This window comes from Hordeum vulgare, chromosome 3H (genome assembly GCF_904849725.1).
Source record: "Hordeum vulgare subsp. vulgare chromosome 3H, MorexV3_pseudomolecules_assembly, whole genome shotgun sequence".
Lineage (NCBI taxonomy): Eukaryota > Viridiplantae > Streptophyta > Magnoliopsida > Poales > Poaceae > Hordeum > Hordeum vulgare.
In genome coordinates, this window is record NC_058520.1 from 497118280 (window position 1) to 497142650 (window position 24371).

Sequence of the window (24371 nt, forward strand, 5' to 3'; positions counted from 1 at the left end):
AAAATTATAGATACGATGGAGACGTATCACCACGCGTCCCGCCCTTTCCCGCCACGCATACACACCACTCCCGCCCTTCTTCCTGCTATAAAAGTTGTGCCTTGCCGTCGCTCGTCACACACTTGCCATCCATTCCCATCTCCCCGTCTCTCTCGCCTCCACCACCGGAAAACTCCCCCCGAGGCCATGGCAGAACGATTCCCCAGCGACAAAGCGGCGGCCAACGGCTTGAGCTGCCGATTTCTGCACGAGTGGAAGGCATGCCTTCTCCAGGAGGCAAACTAACCGCCGCCGCCCAACATGCACGTGCCAGGCGCATGGCGGTTGAGCGCTGGCAGCATCCCCGTGCCCCCGCCGCCCTCCGACGTAGAGCGCGGCATCAAGATCGCGTGGATCCAGGAGTCCTTGCCGGAGGACGCGCGCCAGTAGCCCAGGTACGCCCCTGACAACCAGCCCCTGTGGACGGCGTACTTCCAGCGTTGTCGTGCCGAGCAGCAGGCGTCCACCAACGGCGCTCCGGTGCCGAGGGGGTGCCACAACTTCGACAACCGCCGTCAATGGCGGGGCATCCCCGAGTGCACGCTCCACGTCGTCCTCGAGCATCTGGAAGGAGGCAATGAGCCGATGTTGGAATACCCTGCGTCGTCGTTCTCGTGCCGGAGCGGGAGCTTGTGGCTGTCGAGGCGCATGGCTGAGTCGTCGTCATCGTCCTCTGGCTCCCGCTCCTCCGGTGCGGAGACGCCGCCCGTCGTCGTCAAGCCCGAGCCCCAGGAGATGCCGCTTCTCCTGTGCGGAGACGCCGCCCGTCGTCGTCAAGTCCGAGCCCCAGGAGATGCCGCTCCGCCAGCGCAGCCGCGACAACAACCTCGTCATAAACGAGGGTCACCTTCGCCTGCTCAAGCCGAAGAAGGAGCCGATGACGACCGTCATGGTGAAGTAGGAGCACGAGGCCATGGTTGCCGACCTCGACATCGGCCTCAAATGGTCACGCGACGACTACATGACGGAGGAGATGGAGCGCCAGCGCCACTGTTTTGAGAAGATCGTCGAGCAGCACCACGGTCATGACGAGGGCGGGGTCATCGTCCTCTCCGACAACATGAGGAGGCGACTGCACTGACCAAGCTCGTCCGCAGCGGCGACCGAAGGCAGGGTTGCAGCAAGGACCCAAAGCAGGGTTGCAGCAAGGATGACAGCTACCCATCAAGCGACGGCGATGACTACACAACCTTCTACAAGCTCCTCGGCATGAACTACGCTGGGGGCGACGTAGTTTTTTGTATGATTTTATGTATGTTCTTAATTTTGTAAAAATATGAATGAAACCGCCTATATTTCATCCAAAACTGAGTAATTTTCGTTGAACTTTGGACGAATTTGTATTTGGAATCGGTGGCTGGGAATCCAAGCCCCCACGACGAAAATATCGTCCATTAGCCTTCAAGAGACGCTATTTCAAGCCCTTGAGGACCCGAACAGTTAAAGATGCCCTAAGCTAACTGTCCGAAGACGATGCCCGCATTGAATACGTGACGAAGTTAACAGTGGGACTCTTTTTGACTATCACAAATATTTTATCGAAGGAAAGGGAGCTGCTAGAGTACATACGTTTTTTTGGTTCAAATCTTCTATCACGAAATTTATTGGGGAGAAGGGAGCTGCCGGAGATGCTCTTATTACTATTCTCATCAAAAGAGTAACATTAGTTTCTCACACAAAAGATACGAGAGATTATTACAGGATGCAGGAGCAAACAAATTTCTAAATTTCTAGAAGCTATCTTCCATACGACCAAAATTTAGTCCAAACTTTGGAGGAAAATATTCTATTTTGTCTATCAAAATTGGAGAAAAGAATCAGTCTGCCATGTTATTTTTTGCTAGCACTTCCACCTTGTATTGGTTCCGGATCTCACAAAACTCTCTACACTCCACACGGAATTGTCGACACCTGCAAGCAACGTGTGAACAGAGAACGCTTAGCTACACATCACTACAAGAAAAGGTAGCGTTGAAGCTACAAATAAACAGCAAGAAAATATGCTATGCTATATTAATACATAGATGAAACATGTAACATGAAAACTTCGTACTTTAACATAGGATGAACTCAGAAAATAAGGTAAGTTTTCTCCTATCCATACTTTATTGGAGCAGTGCTAACTAACCTCCTCTTTACATGCGTCATGTATGTGCAGGTCCCAAAGGTGCTTCAAAGAACACTAATCTTTTTATAAATGCTTATAAGTAGCAAAATGTAATCATTACCAAGAACTACACCAAAACTGATCCATATATGGGGTACAAACAAGTTCAACATATAACAGGCTAAATTGATTACTGAGAAGGGAGCCATACCTTATTTGAAGTGGGAAAAGAAAACGCATTTATCTTTTCATAGTAGCTTGGATTGATTAATTTCAGATCTAGAAAATTTGAAATCGACACCTAGCATTAGATGATTGAGATCTATAATAGGGGAGCAAAAAGTTTTAAAAATATTTGTAAGAATGATTACCTGGAACACTGAAGGAGCATTGTTGCTGCCTTCCGAATGCTCAGATAAAAATAAGAGTGTCACGTTTCAGTATTTTTCAAATGGAGATCCATCATAATTCTCTTTGAGTAATAATGTCATAGGTCAATATTTGACTCTGGTGGAATATTCCTCAGTCGCCAGAAGAAACTACTTCAGCAAAAGAAACGCCCGGTGGCCTGAAGATATCATTCTCTCTGACTACTCTGTTGAAGTCAAGCTTGAAGGAACGTGAGCTATATGTCTTGTTAAGCAAACTTATCGGGATCCTCAGAGTTTGCTTTCGCCTGCTTTTCCCCTTTACAAATATCCTAAAGCTACCCTCGTCTTCATTCTTCATGATGCCTCCCAGTTTCGTTCCACCAATATTAAATATGCTGTCTCCTGGCGTGTGTGGATTAAGTGCAGCATTAACAGCATCCTTTAACTCTTTATCATGTTCCTCTCCCAAAATGTTATTGCGGATCAAATTACCACTGCCTACCTCCACAGGGACCTCCATTTCCTCCTTTACTACAGCCATATTGCTGTCCAGTGAAGGTCCTATACTAACAACAGCTGCATCAGATAGGACGTGTGAATCTGCTAGAGACTGAGAAATAGTGTCAGCAATATGTGGGCTGGGGGTGTAAGCAACTGGATGATTGTTTGACCATGCTGGTCCAGGCACAAACTCAGACACAGCTGGGCTCATATAAGGTTGCCATCCATAATGGTTAGGGCGAAAAATAGTGGTGTTCATGGGAAATGTGCTGCTTGGAACCATCTGCGGTTGACTATATGGTGGATAAAGAAATGGCACAGGATGCAATAGATTAGGAGACCGAGGAGCGGGCGGGTACAAATGATGTGGGGATGTGCACAGAGGAGGACCGTTTGGTACCATATTTGAATGTCCAGGATGCATGGAGACATTCATAGGCCAAGGGCCGACGCCTGGAACGGCACCTGGTGGTGGGAGACCGACACTTACAGCAAGTGGGCTAAGGATAGCTGGAGGAGACGGATTGAATGGAGGTGCAGCAGCAGATAGCTTCTTATTAGATATCTCTCTTATATCAATATTACTCAGAAGCAAGTCAGGCTTTGACTTCTCACTTTCAACACCTCCAACGCCTCCCTGCATACTTATTGTATGCTCTGAGACTGTAATAGGTTCACTGTTAGTAGGTAGAGATTCTTCAAGAAATTGTATGCCAGATTTTCCACTCTTTTCAGCTTCTGTGGGTACTGTCGAATCTGAGAACTCAGTGGTTGCACCAAAATTGTCACTACTTGTTGGTTCTTGATCTTTGTTGGTGAATAAGGTCGTGTCTGTTTTACTATCTGCAGGTCCACTGCCAGAAGGTTTCTCATTATCTGATGCTATCTTATCTGTTAAACTATCTTTCCCAGTGTTGTCAATCTCATTTTCCCTATGTGACTGTTCTCTTTTTTCTGAATGCTGCATTTCTGCTGGCACAATGTTTACCTCTTTGGAATTATTGGTACTTGAGGACATGGACCTCTGGTCCACTTGAACTGCATCTACCAAGGAATCCTTCATTTCTTGTGCAATAATTTGACCAAGTGATGGTTGCAGTACATCATCTCTAGGTTTTTGTATTTGACTCTTGGCTATTGTACCTGGACGTGCCAATGCAACATCTTTGTATGATGGTGGGTTTCCAGTACTTTCAACCCAAGGTCCATGTAGCTCACTTCCTTTCAGATCTGCAGAATGATTGTGTACATGTGAATAAGCTATTTGGGATTCTTCTTTACCACTCATCTGCTCTGTGATCCTAGAAGTATCTTGCACTTCCGCGGATGCTGTCCCTGGCTTAACCCGGTAGGTCATAGCCTTGTATGTCTTACGACCAAACCTGGCACTTGATGTCTGGACTTTCATATGCTGCTGAGGATCTGTGTATGCTGCAGGTACGACAGTTCTCTTCTTTAAGAAGTAATAACGGTTATTTGAATAGGAATTCCTTGGCTTATATTGGGAAGCATCTGTTGGAGCATGATTCTCAGGGTCATACGCCCTTCTGATGGCAGGATGGTAATGCTTTATCTGTTTTCCTAAAACTGCCGCTGATTTAGGTCTTTGAACAGGCTGCCAGCCATCATCCTGTTCTAATATTTCATCTTCAAAAACTTCCTCAGGTGAACTGATGTTCACCTCAGATCTCTCTACTAGCTGTTCAGAAGGTGGTGAAGCCTCCACGGGTAAAGGATTCACTTTAACCTCAGTTTCAGGAATATCCATGATATTAACACTAGCATCTTGCAACGGCTCTTTAATTCCTTTTTCCTCGTCTTTGATTGCAATAGCAGAATCTCTTGGAGATATATCAGGACTTGCTACGTTTGAATTCTCACTCGAATGTGATAAAACCTGACAGGACAAGTATACAATGAATAATTTCTGAAGTGTCATGTACAGTAATGCTAAAATACCAAACGCCAAGGTATTCAGTGGTAACATGAACGTTTTCACAGAAGGAAAATGTAGTGTAACTTTAAGCATCGTGAAAAAAGGAAACCAGGTTCATTGAGTTCCAGATATACAGAAAATGCCCGAATTGTGTGGTTTGAACACTGTCTGAATTGGTAGGACTGAAACTGTATAGAAAAAGTAATCATCGAAATTACCTGACCAAATTATCTAACATACACACTTACACAGTAGCAACATCAAATACTTGATTGGATAGGGTAGTATTAACCATAGATATTCAGTGAGCTGCTATTATAATAAGAGTTCCTTAGGGATAGAAATCATATTCGTAACACTACAGAATAAATGTGAGCCACCAACACCTACGAAAGAAACAAAAATTGTTTGCCCAATAAAGGAGAGCTTAATACACTCTGGGGTAGAGAAACTATTTCTTCATAGAACTACGTAAACAGAAATATACTATTTTGCTGCCTGTCAGCAATATTAACAAGAACTGACTTTGTAGTGAACAATTGTAAGTCTCCCTTTTTCTCTTTGAGAAACTGACCAATTACATTATAAGTTTAATTATTCATTTAACACTAGTACACCATGGTAACCATTTCATGGCTCAGATTTCTCTCTGTTCCTTAATGATGGCATAATCCAAAGTAAAAATTAGCAACTAACCTTTATGCTTGAGTACCTCCTCTTGCCTGATTCAGAATCTCTTCCTTTGTTTTCTTCGTTGGGATTGATGTAATCAAGGAGATCAGATACACTGCAAGTGTAAACAAATACAGTCAATACAGCATTTGTATAGTCCAAAACAATGCACAGCATCTAAATATCCATGATAACTGATACCAGTTTATGTGCTGTGCACTAGCTAGCACAACACAATAGAAGTTTCTCTTAAGGATTAATTGTGCTTTCATTGGCAGAACTAAATCGCACCTTAGGTGTCCTTTACTAGCTATTGATGCATCAGGTTTTCGAGTTCCATTGCGGGCAGCTTCTTGTTGCTCAATTACTTTCGATTCAAAGTATTCAAGCCAGGCTGCAGCATCCTGTAATGTGGAAGGCAACAATATTAAGGATGTCCTTGTAAATAATTGAAAAGAGAATGATTCTCTTCATATAGCTAAGATAATAGTTCAAGTGGGAAAAGAACCGAGGTACTTCTGTTACTAACTACTCCCTCTGTACCTAAATACTTGTAGTTGGGGAGTCTAGCTTGAATACTTGTAGTTGGGGAGAACTAGTCTAGCTTGAATACTTGTAGTTGGGGAGAACTAGTCTAGTTCTCCCCAACTACAAGTATTTAGGTACAGAGGGAGTAGATGTCATTTGGGCATTGACTTGCTCTTGAATGCACAACTAGTATTACAGAAGTACTTTGATGGAAACTCTACTAATATTATTTTCGTATTTAAAAAAAAATACATTAGTTTACAGTGTTCAAAGTTAATATTATACTAAATATATTCTAAAATGACATCCATTGGTAACAGAGGGAGTAGGTTTTCAGCATTTCAATAATATCATTTAGTAGAAGTAAACCTGAGTCCGAAGATCATCCGGTCCAAGCTTTGCACGAAGGATTTGCAAGGTTGTCTGCTCATGCTGAACACTCAATGAATAAGCTTCCATCAACGAGAGAGCAATGGCGATAGCATGGTAGCTTGCAGCAGTCTACATACAACAGAAGAATATGTCACTTGAATCTAATTGTTAATGCTGGAAATGATAAAAAAAAGAACTTTCTAGGTCTGAATCACAACGAGGCACAAAGCTTTTGTGTTTTCTTGAGTTGAGGCACATGTGAGCCGGCGCGGACACCCTCCGGCACTTCCTCGAGTCGCCCCTCCGCACGCACCTCACTGGTGGGTCCGAGACCGCCACCCCTGCCGCCGCACTCGGTCAGCAGGGACGGGACTGTGCATCGCACGCGTTCGTGCGACAACCGAGGCCAGCCCCTCCTAACTCAGTGCATCAGTCGCCATCCCCACCGCAGCGCTAGGTGGCCAGGGACGCAGCTGGTGCGAACCGATGCTGGCCACGCGCAGGGCCAGAGAGGTCTTCCCCTGCCAGTCTCCACGGCGAACCGAAGCATGAAGAGGACGTGGTTTCCACGACGCGAGGTGGCGCCGACCGCACAGCCGGTCGCGTCGCTGGCACTGCTGCCTCCAGCAGTCCGGCTTCATCCCTCTCCTCGCACCAGGACTTGGTGGTGGCGGCATCTGTGACGTCTTGTAGGGCCAGTCACATGCTCGTTATGCCTGTGGCTCACCCCATTGCTGCAGGTGGTGAGTGAGCCGATCCATTTCCATTCTTATTGGTCCGGAAAGGCACATCATTGGCTATGGACGGTGGCAGCTCGCCTACTTGACATGATCAAGGCTAAAGCCAGGCAATGGGCGATGACAGGTGCGAGGGGTCCGACGGCTTTTACTCCAGGCGTTTGTTGTGTCTAGCGGTTAATCACCAGGTGTTGCCCTTCTTAGGGCTTCTGCAAACTTATCTTCCTACCAATGCATTCAGACACAAGGCTTTTGCATTTTCATGAGAAAAAAATTTGAAAGGAAAGGTGGTTTTGACCTACCAGTACTGAGTCCACTAGGCCAATATACTGAAGGGTCTCCATCCAGACCTATTTGGACGAAGGCGCGGTCAATAAATAGATGTGTAATAGTTTCCTCCACTTAGGACAACTCCAACGGGGAGACCCATTTCGTCTGGATGTGTCTGCATGGGTCCTTGTGGGCAAAAATCACGGTCCAACGCGACGACCCATTTCGCGTCTGTCCGTCTGCTGTATATGGGGATGCAAATCCGCCCCAAATTTGGGACGGGCTTGCGTCCACACGAACAGCGGACAGACGCGCAGTACATCCACTCTGGCCCCACAGACGAGTGACTCAACTACCACCGAGCTTTAATACAAGCGTGGGTCCCTCCCTCTACCCTCACCGCGTAATAGTCAACCCTTGCCACCGCCAACCACCGGCTCAAATGCCGTGGAAGTGGATACCTGGTGTTACAGTATATGTGGATTGCACTAGCCCTTTCCATCAATTCGGACTTTTGGTTGCGTTGGCTAATGCATGAAGCTTAACATGGTATCACGGCCTACGGTCTTGAGTTCAAGTCCTCGCTTTCACAGTTTATCTAAAAAATTGTTGCTGCCCCCCTTTGTCCACACATAGGCCTCTTGAGCTAAGGTCTCTTGAGCCATACCTCTAAGTTTGTCCACGTGTTGACTTTCCGTGTCACACGAGAGGGGGTGTTGAAGTGTATATGTGGATTGCCTAGCCCTTTCCATCGGTTCGGACTTTTGGTTGTGTTGGCTAGTGCATAAAGACAAGTCAACAAGTGCAACCGGAAGAGAGCGACCGCGCGCGAAACTCACGTATGACACAAGAGGCCTCTACGTGGACCCAAAGGGGGCTACCAACATTTTTTAATAAATTGCGAAAGCCAGGACTTGAACTCAAGACCTTAGCTCTGATACCATGTTAAGCTTCATGCACTAGGCAAAGCAACCAAAAGTCAGGACTGATGGAAAGGGTTGGTGCAATCCACATATACTGTAACACCCCCTCTCATGTGTGACGGGGAAGACAAGTCAACATGTGTAACCGGAAGAGAGTGACGACGCGCGAAACTCACGTATGACTCAAAGAGGTCTCTACGTGGACACAAAGTGGGGCTACCAGAATTTTTTTAAATAAATTGCGAAAGCCAAGACTTGAACTAAGACCTTAGCTCTGATACCATGTTAAGCTTCATGCACTAGCCAACGCAACTAAAAGTCCGAACTGATGGAAAGGGCTAGGCAATCCACATATACACTTCAACACCTGGAAGGCCAGGAAGCACGACCACGAGGCTGACTCTTCCTCGGGGCGGTGTCACGCGCCATAACGGGAAAGCGTCTACGTCCCTGTCGACCAGTGCCAGCGCTACTGGGACGACGCCATCCAGGTGTCGTGGCCCGACGTCCACCTGCCGAACAAGTGGCATCTAAACCCGGAGAGGGTTCCCGTGCCTGTGACTACCATTCCGGCATCAGGACGCATCCGGTTAGAGATCCGCCGTTGCCGGGCTCAGCTCCCCGATGACCTCCGCCACGACGTTTGCCAAGGATTCGCTGCACTAGGACACCTGGTTCTACAATGAGCACGGCGTGTGGGGCCGGTCATTCTTTGGCGCTCCAGTGCATCTCCGGCACGCACGTGCTCCAGCGCACTAGCCGTCGTGCAGGCCCGTGGTGAAGGAGGAGGACGAGGCCTTCAAGAAGGCACTCGAGGACCCCCAGCTCGACGAGCTCGCGGAGTGGCCTGGCCTACCACTAGCGATATTGGCCGAATCGGCCATCGCGCCCCCGCCCGCGTCCGCGCTCGAGGTAGAGCAGCAGGAGTCGTTGCCACAGGCGCTGCTTGTGGGACACTCATGGGGGTTGACGAGCACGGTGCGTTGCACGCCTGAGTGGGTGAGCCGGAGCAGCAAGAGGCACCAGCCACGCCAGCGGCCGTGGCCATTGCACCAGGAGCATGGCCATATCCATGGTCAGCTCTGGGTACATCGACCTTGTGGACGAGTACAAGAGCGACGACCAGTAGAGTAGATCTAGGTTTCATATATATTTCGAAAATTTTAAAAAAATTGAAATGCGGTCGCGCGTAGCGTGCACCTTTGGCCTAGACACCCAAACAGACATATTGCCCGTTTGTTTGGGTCGGGGCTGTTGGAGTTGCCCTTACAACAAAGAGGACATTTTGTGGGGTGAGGCAGGCCTCGGCATAATCAAACCGGATGTTTCTCATAGTGATCTTGAGGCAACTTCTTGGTTATGTAAGTATTGAACTAACTTGAAGCTCCATGCATGTACCAAACCGAATGCTCCTCATTGTGATTCTGCAATTTTCTTTTTGATATTAAGAACCAATATGTGCACGCCACTATGTATGCACATAAAATATGGCACACAAGAGGGGACGAGCTTTTGAGCTCTATAATTGTGTAGGCCGGGAAAATCTCTGGCCGCAAGCAGCACAAGCAAGTGCTTTCCCAAGAGGCACATTTATGTGAGGGCCAAGGCAAGCAAGAAAGACCCGACGTCTGATGCGCGGAATCAGGGACGAAGCTAGAAAAAAAAGCTTAATGGGGTCATATCCATGATAATGGGGTCATCTTCTATAAATCAATAATGATTAGTATTAAATTAATGAAGGATTTAGTTATTTCATTGGGGTCAATTGACCCCAATGGCTACATGCCAGCTCCGTCCCTGCGCGGAATCATACTCCCATGTTGTTGATGATTTTTGTCGTGTCCTAACAGTGGTACTAGACGAGTATCTGGATATGTAGTCGCCGGAATGTCACGTCAATCTACCGGTGGGTCTATATAATACAAAAAGGTACACACGATATACCGAGGTTGAGCCCCCCCAAGTTGGGTAAAAGCCCTACTTCCTGCCTTGGTCTTTTATCTTATATGTGGGGATAATATAGGGGATCGATTACAATATTACGGGGTACTCGACGAGTTGGGGTAACTCGACAACATATGCTAGATCTCGACGAGTTGGCCGGTGGTGCCTCTCTTGGTCCCCATGGCCCATATGTGGGCCTAGAGGGGTCCAATGATACAGTCTTGGCAAGGCCTGTCCTTCGATAGTTTGACTCATCATCGACACATGTCTCTTGGAACTGACTAACAATTTGTTGATGATTTGTTGGCATTCACCACAAGTCCACAACTTGTTAAGTCATTGAAGGTACCAACTTAAGATTTTTTTATTATTGTTTAAGTCAACAAGTGAGACTTGCAAAGAGCCACGAAATGAACATTTTCATATTTATCAGTTATCTTACTACCAAAAGCATTGCCAGAAGAAATTTTTGAAATGTTTCCTTAATGTTGAGAAAGATAATTACCTGGATATGATCAGGCCCAAGTAATCTCTGGTTGCATTTTAAAGCTTTGTGCAAGTACCTAAGAGCTACATGCACATTGCCCAAGCCTTCCTCCATCATGGCTACATTAATATATGTTGCAGCTGTGTTTGGATGAGATGGCCCGCATGTAAGATGTAGAAGATATAATGCACGCTTGACGTACCTAATTTGCACCAAAGGTTAATTTTTGTATACAGTGTAGCAATGAATCTAAATCATTAGGATTGTAAACTACAAGGAGTATCAAAAGGATAGCAAGTATAGCACCCTGCTGTTTATTCAGACCCTTAAGTTTTCACATAATGCAATAGCTCTGATATCCATGAAATAATCTTCAAGACAAGCTCAAACATATGTAGATAAACAATTATTGAATCTTCACCTTCAAAGACATACGCGCTTAAGGGAATTTGATCCATTCTCAAGAAGAGATTTACATGAAAGCAATTAATAATTTAATAATTTGAGCCTAGAAGCCAATACCATACCACTTTTACCCCCTGCAATCTTGTCCAAGACTAAAAAAGATACTCCCTCAGTTCACTATTATAAAATGTTCTACTTCACAAAGTTGCACTAAAGCTGCGTCAATTAATTTGGATCATAGGGAGTAACTTTTTCTGATTAGGAAGTATATAGACGCATTTTAGTGTGTTTATTCACTCATTTCAGCCTGTATGTCCATATTGAAATATCCAAAACATCTTATATTTGTGAGCAGACAGAGTACTACACATGCTTGTGGTTTAGCTAAAATATTAGGGAAACATATCACCACCTAAGGATTCACTTAGCATTTATGAGTTTGTAACATCCGCCAGCATTAGGTTTGATGGTTACATGTTGACGGTATTCATGCTAGGGTCTAGTTATGTTGTTTCAACAGGTGTGGTTAACATTGATGGGGTGAGAGCTGAGAGATAGCACCTCAGGCACAAAACCATACTACAAAGAAATTGGACACTAAGAAGACTAAACAGCTAGTTCCTACTCACTTTTAGCATTGCTATTATAAGACAAGATTAGTTTTTTAATCCAAATGATAAAGCATAGAGAGAGAGAACCAAATATGCACATTTGACATAATAAGTTTGTGAAATAAATAGTTTTAACCTGAGAAGATAGTAAAATATATTCTTGGCAGGAATAGCAAGACTATTTAATTTGGCAAACTTCATCAACTTGACATAGCACTTTACTAGATAAAATACCCTAAAGGAGGTCTCCTACTCTTTTGGATATATGCTACTTCTCTTCAAGCTACAGCTGGAGTGACTATTTTGCGCAGCCCTTGTGAAACTGTAGATTTGCTGCATGGAATAAAAAGTAGTATTTCATAAACTGAACTTACTTCAGAGCCAGTTCTGTGTGTTGTAAACGGTAGTAGAAAACAGCAAGGTCTCCGTAACTCTTCATTGTATCAGGGTGATCAAGCCCAAGTTCCCTCTCGTTGATGTCTAGTGCCTTCTGCTGATATATTGTAGCCTGCAATTTTTAGGTACATATTATACTGTGCCTATAGATAATTAAATGCTAGGATACAAAAATAGATCATGAGTTTGAAATAACTATCAAGCATTTTATGAGGCACCAGAGTTGCATCTACAAACACACCTACATTCAAAGCATCAGTTCAGCTGGCTCCAGTGTTCTAAGTAACTAAACAGAAGGCATTATAGCCCTAAAACAGGCCAAGATGAAGTTTCAGTGATCTGATATGATAATGTACACTTGGGGTTTGTCCGTTGCAACAAGCTGCTGAGCCTTACTAGGTAAAACTTTTATATCGCATACGCGGAAAGCATTTGACAAAGGAGCCAGCCATTAGGGAAAATTAGATTATTTCTCATAATATGACATACATGCATATTACATTTGAGATGTTTAACTATCAATTATCATTTTTAATTACATTGGCAGCATGGTTAAGAAGATTAATGGTGACAGCATCATGCTGGAATGAGAGGTAGAAGTGCAGAAAATTGTTGAATAACCATCTACCTGATTAAAATCACCAGTGTGGTACAAAACAACAGCTAGAAGGCTATAAGCTCCAGCCGTCATTCGATGATAGGGACCACACACCATTATGAGCTTGGCAAGAGCCTGCATTTGTACATAGAATAATTTATGAGTCCCCAAGATTTGACAGGTAAGGAATTGCCAAAAAGAAATGCACAAGATTTTACAAGAAGATACCTTGGTTCCATAATTAACAGCATCTTCAAGTTTACCCTTGTCAAGAGCCGTTTTAGAGGATTCTAGAAGTTGCCTTCCATCTGCAGATGAGCACGCAACTTGCTGCATTTGAAAAAAAACACGTCAGTTGTGTTATGTGCCACTCATTATATCTACCAAGTTCTCAAAACGCTGATAGTCATATGTGATGAACAAGCCATGACAACACGATGTGATTTTTGTATGATAAAAACAATTGACTGAGAAAAATACGTTTACCTTATGTACGGGCACAAGGCTAATAATGTCCTGTTTGCAAAACGGGAAAGCAGAATCCATGACGAAATCTCGCGGTGCCAATTCAATGCCCACCTAAAAGCAACCTTTAATCTCAATAAAATGCACCGGAAGTGAGAAATGTTAAAAATATTAGAAACATGTTTACCTTATGGCATAGTCCTCTCAATATAGCGTATTTCCTCACATCATCATAATGTTGCCCTGTGAGCTCATACTGGTATCGCTTTTTCAAGAAAGCAACAAGCCATCTCCACACTAGGGGATGCACAGCAGGAGAACTTCCAGAAAATTCAGATTCAGGAACACCAAGAAGTAAATTCAGCACTGAAGCTATTGTCAATGCTAATTGTCTCATGTCTGAAGTAGCTGCAATAACAGATTGGACAATATGCTTGAATGCTCTCACTATCATTTCATGCACACAAAGGGACTGTACGTGTGAGAGCTTCTCTGAAAGTTTGACCTACATAGGTAATTCTTAGATTAGCACATATCAAGCACTAAAGAAGAAATGGCATCCATCATGTTCAAATGGAAGAATTGTTACAAACTTACAACTCGTCCTAGGGAGCGCATCTGTAGGCCCCTGGTATGCATGAAATCTGTCAATGTCCTACCATCAACAGGTGAAAGTTCCAAAGAACCAAAATCGGCAACCTAAATAATTTCTTTGTTAGCTATTATGCCTCTTGAGTAAAAAGGATAAGCATGTGGGAACTTATTCATGTTTCATATGATGATGCATACCAGCTTAGGAAGCGCAACTTCATCATAGAACTTCAAAGCCATCTCAATCAACTCAGATGGTGACTGTGGAGCACAAGAGAGATTAGTCTATGAACTTTATGCACGATTAGTAGCTATGGATAGCCGCTTGGTAAGCAAGCGTGCTAAAACAATACCTGGTATGTTTCATACACTTTATTTTATTTGTAGAATTCAGAAGTGGATCTGACAATCAAAAAAGGTGAACAAACTTGCATATTTGATGTTGATTGGAACTACTACACGCTGGTGTATAAAGCACTCGGCCACAGGCTAGCACTAGTGAAATTTTAATTTACATGAACAGGCATCCTCACCCTGCCGAAGCGAGGTTTCGAACATGTGTAGGTTGGGAAAGCACAGGCCCTAGCCAACAGCACTATTATTTATCAACCCCTAGTGTGCCTGAGGTAGGCTCCACAACTTCGAGGTTGTTAGTCGGGTAAGAACGCATTTCATGAACCTCTCCACAGCATACCTTGATATCCCCGATATTAGCAAACCAAATATCACATTAACTGTAATGCTGACAGTTATATATGAATTGTATATGATTGCCAAAAATTAGTAATCACAGTGGGAAGGAAACTCTATTTTAAATAGGACATTTATTTTCTGAAACTAAATGCTGAAATGTATGAGTTGGATATGCAGAACACCAGAGGGCAGATGTGAAATCATCACTTAATATAAAAATTAATGCATTTCTACCTTCTGATGGAGTCCTGTTTCTGAATCTTTCAACCTTGTAAAGGCGGAATCCAGTAATACATCCTTTAGCAAGATTTCATTCTCAGAGGCAATGCAGTCTCCTTGAAGCGATTCAACAGACGATGACTTGGCTTTCTGGCTTTCCCCAGAGCTTGTTGCATCAGTCAAACTTTTGTTCCCTGACGAGGATCCCTTCCCAGAAGCATCAACCGCATTCTTCGGGTGCTTAAGAGCTTTGAGAGGCTTCCCGAGCCCTTCAATCTTTGTCTCTTTCACATCTTTGTCCACCATTTTCTTCTTTTCCTTCCCATCACCTTGTTTTTTGTCTTTGTCAGATTTTTTCAGATCTTGCAAGTGCTGAACCCAGCAGGCACCAAGTTCCCACCTCATAAATGATTGTTTATCAGTCCCCTCTTCCTCAAGATTTTGAAAACTTTCCTTCAACAAGTTCTCAGCATAAGTTTGTGCGGCAGTTAGTTCTTCCTGCCTATGACTTTGTGTTGGTAACTTTTTTTCTCCAGTTGCATTGGCTTCATTTAGGAGCATCCTCAAACTAAAAACAATAAATATATATAATAATGAAAAAATGGGATAAGCAGCATAAACTTTGCGGATAACTAGAAAAACAACACCAAAGCACAACTACCAACCTGTTAATGTTCAATGCATGAGCACCCCCTTCAGGTTGATCCATGATATCAGCAGGCTTAAAGGAAGAAGTCACAATAGTTTTCTCATAATTCTTAACCTTTGCTACAGCAACATACCCACAGTATCTAATATTCACGATGCCCAAACTGTCAACATCCTGCAAATTATAGATAAAATTAGGACAAACCACTCTTTGACCTGAATATGAGAAAGATCACCTTAATTTTGAACTTATACATGTGCAGCAGTGTTTTCATCTGCAGTTATTCCTTTCAAAAGGTTTCTCTCTGCAAGATGCTTAGAGTCCATTCCTGTGGCTCGGCTTCCATCTATCTTAGTGTCCAGCTTGCAGCTTGCATCTGAAGAATCTCTTGTGACAGTGATGCTAAAATTTCCCACCGTCTCAGAATGCAAGACCTCATTTATCTTGATTGATGTCGACACATCTGTACTCTCCATTACATGCCGGATGGCTGCAATACTTCTAAAGATGGCAACATCTACGAATAGACTGTGCAGTAGGAATGCTCTCCTGTCACGAATTTCCCTCTCCTCAGCAGTTTTGCAAGGCATGGATGTGAGATACATGAACTCATCTGCCCATGGCAACATGTCACTTTTGCCATCCCTTCCCCAACCACCTCCATTGCCTCCCCAAGTTTCATCCTCAACAGGAAGGGGAGGAAATGTTGATGGTGACTGGGCAGCAATCGGAGGAACAAGCCATGTATTTGCACGATAACCATAAGGAAAATTTCCAAACTGCAACATACAAGCACATATAGTTAGATCATGATGCAGCATTAGATAGGAAAAACTGTTGTCCGATGACACATGGAACAGCTGGTTTACAAAAACATGATTCATTATGAAGCTGCAAGTAAATATTTAATAATCAAGCGCAACATACTAGAGGAGTACCAAATGGAAGAACTGAATATGAACATCAGCATAACTGTAGAAGGTAGATATTCCTAGAAGACAACCCAAATTGTTGTTTGCTACTTAAAGTGCATTAAAATATATTCAACTCCTTTTTAGATGAATCATTATGCCCAAGCACACAATAATAAAAACACAAAGTCACGGTCTTGTCAAAAGTTTCCACTGAATTTAGAAAAATATAGGTACAGCGAAACACGAAAAAAGGGGTGACAACACACCTTGTTCCGTTCCAAAAATGCCTTCATAAGATCCTTGTATGCCTAATATATATGGAAACAGCACAAAATATTAAATTCATATAACAAAGTCATAGAAAAGAACTAGAGATACGGAAAATGAGACCACACAGTTGCTTACAGAAATACTTAAATGGTGCTATAAAATTGTTGGCAATTAAGAACCACAAGTAGTTTCTAGAATTTGACACCGTGCCACTGTACAGTTTTGGCAAATGCCATTTTCCAAAACTACAACAATGCACTGGAATGCTCAACTATCAATTTTTAGTATGTAGTTTCAATCCGAATAAGTGAATTGTGAGTTCAATCGTCCTCCCATACCCACCAGAAAATACAGCAGTGCAGATAGTTATTTTCAGCAGTATAAACTTGAAAGGTGAATGACTTGGTGCTGCTGCCAAAATAGACTGCCAATTCAAACCTTCTTGCAGCTGACGGAAGTTAGGAATTTTATCCTAATTATGCTTTATCTTCTCTCAGTTACTGCTATACAAAAACATACACACTAGCAAATGTTCACACGCATATATACATTAAAATAGATTCAAAATCAAGCTGTTATTTACTACATTCATCTCTAAAGTGTAAATCAGTTCATTGCTCCAGAAGTGGCTACAGATTTACGTGGGATATTTAATAACAAAGGTAATACAATAATGGATGCAAGATTATTAGACAACAATTTATATATCCTAATATACAAGTTATAACAAGAATGTGAGGTAAACGAACATTATCGAATGCTCTGCTGAGATGCCTCAATAGGTCGACAAGATTGTGGCACAAAACACGCTGTTTCCCAAAACTAAAGAACCCCTTTCTCCGAGCCTCAACAATGACAAATTTCCCATTACAAAGCTTTGCCTGAAAGACAGGCAACAGTTCTTCAATTAGGACACATGTGATGTAATTAGCAGGGATCTTAGTGCAAAAGTGCTGTCAAAGATACAACTATTACCCATGATTACCTCAAGGAAGAAGAGATGGTCATCAGACGGTTGCTCCTCCTGCCGAGGTTGAGTCACTCGCTTTATAACTGATTGGAAGAGTTAAAGTAACTCAGCAAACGGAAGAATTTGCCTCGCCAGAGAAATGTCAGCTCTACAAAGTTCAAGCTGATATCTCATGCTTAGCATTCAAAATAATGAGGAAAGTGTTAAATTGCATGAACTACCATCTCAAGGACAAATCATGGTGAAGCCGACAGCTAAGATACATGGACAAATAGGTCAAGGCAGAGGTTCCAAATATAAACTGAGGCTGCCAGAATTTCCCAAGGCAGTCACATTGTTTGATTCAGGACCCTGTTAGCTCCATTCCAAATGTTGGCAGTACTACAGCACCTTAATGTTCTTTTGTTGCGAATAAGTTCAGGAAAACGATTAACATCAGGCATCCCATTCTAATCTGGTGTCGGCCACATCATGTGCTCGCCACGCACCGATGGGCCCCACGCACCACTCATGTGGTCCCTTAGTGTCTAAGCCTTATCTCTGCACGGGTTTGCAGCCACTCATTCCTCTTTGGCGAGGGACGCGACCGCGTCATTCTGTTCCCCCTCTCCTTTTCCCCAGCGCCTCAACCTCCGCTGCTGCTGACACTGCTGCAACCTCAGACCACCGCACTGCCAGGCTGCGCCGTCACTGCTACAAACCCCTCAGATCACTGTGCACCCAGACTGCTACCGCTGTTGTTGTCGCTACTGTAAGGCGGTTTTACGACGGTGACTACAAGGTGTTGTGATGCTGACCACCGGGTGATGCAACGGCGACAACCACTGCTGCAATCAGTGGCGACCTCTGCTACAAGTACACGGACACGGTGCTGTTACGGCGATGGCTCCTGCTGCGAGCCAGGGCCACACTATTGCGACGGCAACAACCAGGTGCTGTGAGCGGCGAAGCCCACTGCTACAACATGCCGGTGCTGTGCTATGACGGCGACATCAACTGCTGCGAGTCGGACAACCTATGCTGCGACGGCGACGGCAACCACTGTGAGCTGCACGGCCAATGCTGCGGCCGGCGGCGCGCGCTGTAGCGAGCACTGACGGGGCATGTTGCAATGACAGCAGGGCGGTGACGCCCGCTGCTACGAGCGCCGGCGAGGGCTGCTGCGATGACGGCAGGGCTGGCGGGGGCAAGCCAGCTGGCGTTGTGCTGGCTGTGCTGCATACGTGGAGTGCGACGCAGCGAGCCAGCAACGGGAGCCTCTTGCAGGCATGGGTGGGGTGTTGCGAGCGAGGGGGGGGGTAGGGGTAGGCTCCATACGCCCATGTAAGCGTGAGATGTGGGCACAAATGTGGATGTTGTTCTCCTCCTATGCGCTTGTGTAGGGTGAGATCCGATGGCCACAGTGAAAAGCAATCTACGGCTCGGGATGGAGCCGATCCTTGGCTGGGATTGGTCGGTCGTCGTGTAGCATTGGCCACGCGTTTACGATTCGAGTCAGCAGTCATGACACGGAAGCGTGAAATAGAGAGATCAACTACAGGGTTTTGGTGAGGCTGTGAGAGGGGTTTTACTTACAGTGGAGGGGCGGTGAGAGGTTAGCAAGGGAGAAGAACTCGTAGAACGCTCCGAGGCGGGGGCATGCACCGCTCATCTCCGCCTCCAGCTCCGCCGAGACCGCATCCTCCTTGGCCGCCGCTGCATCAGCATCCTTTGCGGCTGAATCCTTCGGCACGGGCGGCGGCGAGCCCGTGCGGCGCCCGCCTGAGGAGGCCGCTGCTGCGGGCTTGGAGCTGGAGTTGGAGGGCTCCTTGGTGGCATCAACATCCTTGGGGGATGGAGGAGGCGGTGGCGGCGGCGGAGAGCCGAAGGAGGCGGTGCACGCAACAATGTCCAGCAGCCGCCGTATGTGCACCAACGCGCTGTCCTCGTCATACTCCCCTGCATTGTGAATTTATGGAGTTTAAGATGTAGGGTTCATGGATGGTTTATCTCTAGACACTATAGAAGAGAATTTAATGGTTTCTAAGATATATGGAAATCAAAGACAAAATTATGCAAATGAAGGTGTTGTCAGGTGTATAGGTGCACAATGGTACAATTTACAAAGCACGCGTCTACAAACAATGGGTTTAACCAATCTAAGGGCATCTCTAATGCAACCCCAAAAGTTAACTTCAAAAACCCACTCTTAAAATCTAACTACCAAAAAAATCATGTGTTTTTGGATGTTGCATTCTAATATAACTCCTATAAAAGAATGCATTAAAATTAAAGTTGTATAACATATATTTAGCCATCATCTATGCTACAAACATCTACTCTTTCCTAACTATCATGGCAAACAACCCTAAAAATAATAAAATTTACTCTGGCATGTGGCTAGGGTTTTGGGGAGGGAATCGTGTGGTAGCGGTGGAAGCCAAAATGTTGGAAGGGGAGGGTTGTTTTTTGGGTCAGCCAAAAGCCTTCTGGGAGTTATATGCGCGTTTTGGGAATGGATTAAATGAACTTAAGTAAAAAAAAAGGTTTGGGGGAATCAGAAACTTATTTGGGTTCGATTAAAGACACCTTGAGAAAATAAATACTTATTTGCAGATATAAGCTGTACCTTCTACCAGGGTGAGAGTATATGGCTTCAGCGTCGCAATATCAGCGCCATCCTTCAAGTGACCATCACGAGTCTGCCGACAAATGAAATCATATAACAGGATTGAATTGCTGTTCGCTGCAGTAATATAGTACGAAGAGAAAAAGAAATGTTATAAATACCTCATGCAAGAGGGAGTAGTTTGTGATTGCACATGTGGCGGTGTTGACGCAGAGCAGCCTCCTCACATCGATGATCCTGTCCGTGGAAATTCCCTGCAACAAGCAAAGAAGGAATATTTGTTGCTGAAATCACGCATCAAGGAAAACAAACAGTGCAGAAAAGAACTGAGATAGCAAGAAGCTAAACCTTGAGAATGACATCGGACTGATCCGGGAGGTTGACAGTGATATCAATGGCCACAGGAAGCACTAGTAATCCATCAAAGAAATTTGCACATGATCAGCTCAAGCGAGCAACTATCTACTCCGACTAGTGCAAGCAAAAGCCAATCAAGGTGTCATGGCAACAATACCTTTCTCATCTTTCTTCTTCTTCTCGCCCTTGGCCTTGCCACGCTTGCTCTTGGGCGCCATGGGCGCGCCAAACGGCGAGCAAGCTCAGCACAAGATGCCCACCTAGACCAGACAATAAATAATAAAATTAAGTTGGGAGTAACAACCGCTGCCTACATGTGGCATACGTTAGAAGGAACAGAGTAGAAGAGAGTGATGGTGGTTGCACGAGTAGGGCTAGAAAACTGAAGTTAGGACAAAACAGGGAGTTGTCCTTGACATGTGTATATACACACACTACATAGACGTGAAAGAGACACAGTTACACCCCACGACACAGGATTGACCAGAAAAAGATGTACCAAAGGTGAGGATGAAGTGCAAGCAACAATGGTTGCGTTAGCACCATAACCTCAATTCAAGTCGACATTATGTTTACCTCCTGTGATTCCAAAATGAGATAATTACGTGTAATGATATATAGATGGTACAAGTAACCGAAATCCAGAAGAAAATCGTCAAACTCTGTGAAGGGATAAGTATAAGGTATATTAGCAGAACCAACGGACGAAGTTACATCTAGTCCATTGAAGAAGAAAATCACCTCAACATAAATCTGCACAAATGATGTATAGAAAGAACACAACTACAGAAGGGTGCACAAGCAGCAGGGGACTAAAATTCAAACCATGCCTGCAAGTGCAACAATGGACATAGAAACAGACTCAAGATGCTAATTTACCATGACACGGGCAGACATGCCCAAAATTGTGGATTCCACATAACTACTTCACAACAAGACAAAGATGTTCTGGAAATTGGAAATACACACGACCGTAGAAAGGATATCCAATTTCAAATAGGCACAATAGGAACAATTTAAGAGGGCTTAGCTGAGAAGCAGTGTTTGCTGTTTCATGCCCACACTGCACAACGAGGGAGAAACGAACAATGTTATGCGCATAAGCATGCACACGGAAGCAACCGGGGATATCGATTAAGCGCACGGTAAAATGAAAATTGCCAAGACAAGGCCACACACAAAGAAGACATATGAAACCAAATAAATAGCAGCTCCAACAATTTACCAATGGCCTGGCGCTCGGCTGCTCTTAACAGTATACCGGCAAGGATGAACTGGCGGCCACACGAAGCAAAATGGAAGGTCAATTTCCCAAGCAATCAGCTAAGGTAAGGAGAGAGGCAGCTGGGCTGAGGTAGGTGCACTGTCTACAAGTGATACGGTGAGCAGAAGGGGCAGCAGTAGTGAGCAGAGGAGGGAGGGAAAGATAACGAAAGGGGTTGCGGGCGGGGTTGATAAGGGTGGAATGGTGGAGATTTAAGATAGGGTCCTCATTGGCCCGGTCCGGCTCTCTTTCCTTTTTTCTTTGTTCAAAAATGAAATGCCGGTCCGGTTCGCTGGAAAATCGTCGTACTGAAGCGATACGGTGAGGAACAGTCGCATACGGTGGGCCAGTGACGGCGCCGCGCGTTACAGTTTTGTCGCCGTCGGACTCATCGGAGTTCACGCTCCGTGGTTCAGGGCATGGAGGAAAAAAAATCTACGGCGGCGGGCCAAATTCGCGGGAGAGGATGGCGGGGGACGGGATGGAGTTCCTCACCCGACGGAGAACCCAACCCCTCTCTCTCTCTCTCTCTATCTCTCCGCCGTCCGCATCCAGGCCGTCGCCGCGCGGTCCGGCGAGCTCGTCTGCCGCATGCCAAACTCGGCCGCCCCGCCCGAGCTCGGCCTCGCTCCTCTCCGTGCTCTGCCGGCTAGATCCTCTCCGGCATCGAGCTCCTATGCCCGTGCCCTCGTTCCGCGCCGCCACGGCTAGCCATCTCCAACCCCACGCGATGCAGAGAAACGGGATCTAGAGAGCAGACCAGAGGGAAAAGAAGAGGAGAAGGGCACCACCTCGACGACGGCCCGTGCTCACGCCGTTCACGAGCTTTTCCTCGCGCCACCATCCCGCTGCCGAGCCGAGGACGAGGTCGACTGCATCCTCGACCCCGACATTGCCAAGACCAGCGAGGAGGCCTGCCCATCCCGCGCGTGGGGCGCAGACAGCTTCCGAGCCTCGTCAACTTCCGGCCGTTCCCCCAACTCCGCCTTCCCGCCGGTCCCCCAACTCCCCCGCCTCCTCGCCGCTGCTTTTTTTCCTTTTTCTTTTGAGGCAATGCTTTGAGGAGGACGAAATAAGTACTCCCTCCGTTTAAAAAAATAAGTGACTCAAAAATAATTCGGTTCTATACTAATTTAATACAAAGTTGAGTCATTTTTAAATTATTTATTTTAAGACAAAGAGAGTACATCCTAATAACTTCCTTTAAAAAGCTTACAGTTTAACTGAAAACTTTAATTAAAATAAGGGAAATCCTTGACCGTTAAAAAGCTTACAATTCAACTAAAACTTCAATTAAAATAAGGGAAATTCTTGGGACCGGGGCGCCGGCCGAATGTTTGGTCAGTCACACGTGTGTCTTTAGATCGTTTTTCATTATGAGTCATGGTAGCATTTTTTTTTAAACGGAAGAGCTCTTTAAATTGGTTTTTTTCACGTGCATCGCGGAAGCGCTCCTCGAATCGTTTTTTCCACATACGCCTTCTTCTTCTTCCCTACAGCTATGCAACTGCTCTTTTTCTTCCATCTTCACCTCCACACGCAGCGCGCCGCCATGAAGTGCCATCGCTGGTAGGGCGAGCCATGACAGGGCGAAGAAGACGACACGGCAGAGAAGTCACAGCGGGGAGAGCTGCAAGAGGTCGTGTGCGACGTTGGAGACATTGCTGGAACCATTCATTTTGAAAGCCGGGGGATGTTTCATCCGGGGGCGAGGGATGTTACAACCGATATTTTTTTTGTTGGAACCAACCACATGATTTTGTTCGCAGATTTTTTATTTGCTCAAACCAGTGTTTTGTTTTGTTACTACAAGCGTTTTCATTTGCTACTACCGGCGACAACTTTTTTGCGACGTAATTCGTGAAGATGATGCAACCGTGATGACGGGCGAAAAACGTTTTTTGCTACAAGCCATGTTGTTTTTTGCTACCACCGGCTACAGGGTTTGTTACCACCATACACGGCGCCGTTTATTTTGTTTTTGCTACAACTGACAACTACGAAAGCTACATCCGATCAACATTTTTGCTACAATGGTGACGACGGATGGCAGTTGTAAGCTTTTTTTGTTTGAAGCGATAAACCCTTTTGCTACAACCGGCATCGTTTTTTGCTGCAACCATCTACGACATTTACTGGAACCGGCTTCGAGATTTGCTGGAACCGACGCAGTGTTTTGCTAGAAGTAGCACCCAAAAAAGGTTCCATCGGAGTCGTTTTTGCTGGACCAGCAAAATTTGCTACATCTGGCATCGTTTTTTGCTACATCCGGCATCGCTTTTTGTTGAAACCTATGTCTAGCTTTCACCCAGGGAGAAAATGCTTCAACCATTTGTGGAAAAGCTTCAAAGTGGCATGAGAAAAGATCTTCCACGGTGAGGAAAAAAACTTCAATGGCGGAAAAAGCTTCAAGCGACATAGGAAAAGCTTCAACCAGTGGGAGGAAAAGGTTCAAGCGGAGACCAGTGGCGGCG

General features: G+C 45.0%; 1 protein-coding gene across 2 annotated transcripts; it reads right to left on the reverse strand.

Moving 5' to 3' along the window:
• Nucleotides 1-1659: 1659 nt before the first annotated feature.
• LOC123444470 (protein TSS-like) lies at nt 1660-22905 on the reverse strand. Of its 2 annotated transcripts, none has more exons than XM_045121185.1 (26): nt 22689-22905; nt 20791-20893; nt 20625-20686; nt 20438-20530; nt 20277-20349; nt 19244-19606; nt 17684-17751; nt 17448-17579; nt 16695-16736; nt 15769-16293; nt 15531-15688; nt 14881-15433; nt 14152-14214; nt 13960-14061; nt 13550-13867; nt 13384-13476; nt 13126-13227; nt 12928-13032; nt 12278-12411; nt 10906-11089; nt 6524-6655; nt 5918-6030; nt 5651-5741; nt 2518-4915; nt 2358-2425; nt 1660-1950 (listed from the first exon to the last, which is right to left on the reverse strand). In XM_045121185.1, exons 2-24 carry the CDS (start codon nt 20849-20851, stop codon nt 2669-2671), a joined length of 5814 nt encoding a protein of 1937 aa, XP_044977120.1. In that variant the 5' UTR covers nt 20852-20893; nt 22689-22905; the 3' UTR covers nt 1660-1950; nt 2358-2425; nt 2518-2668. The 2 variants fall into 2 exon arrangements, with proteins under 2 accessions (XP_044977120.1, XP_044977119.1); XM_045121184.1 differs by lacking the exon at nt 22689-22905 and adding an exon at nt 21859-22081.
• Between the last annotated feature and the right edge of the window lie 1466 nt (nt 22906-24371).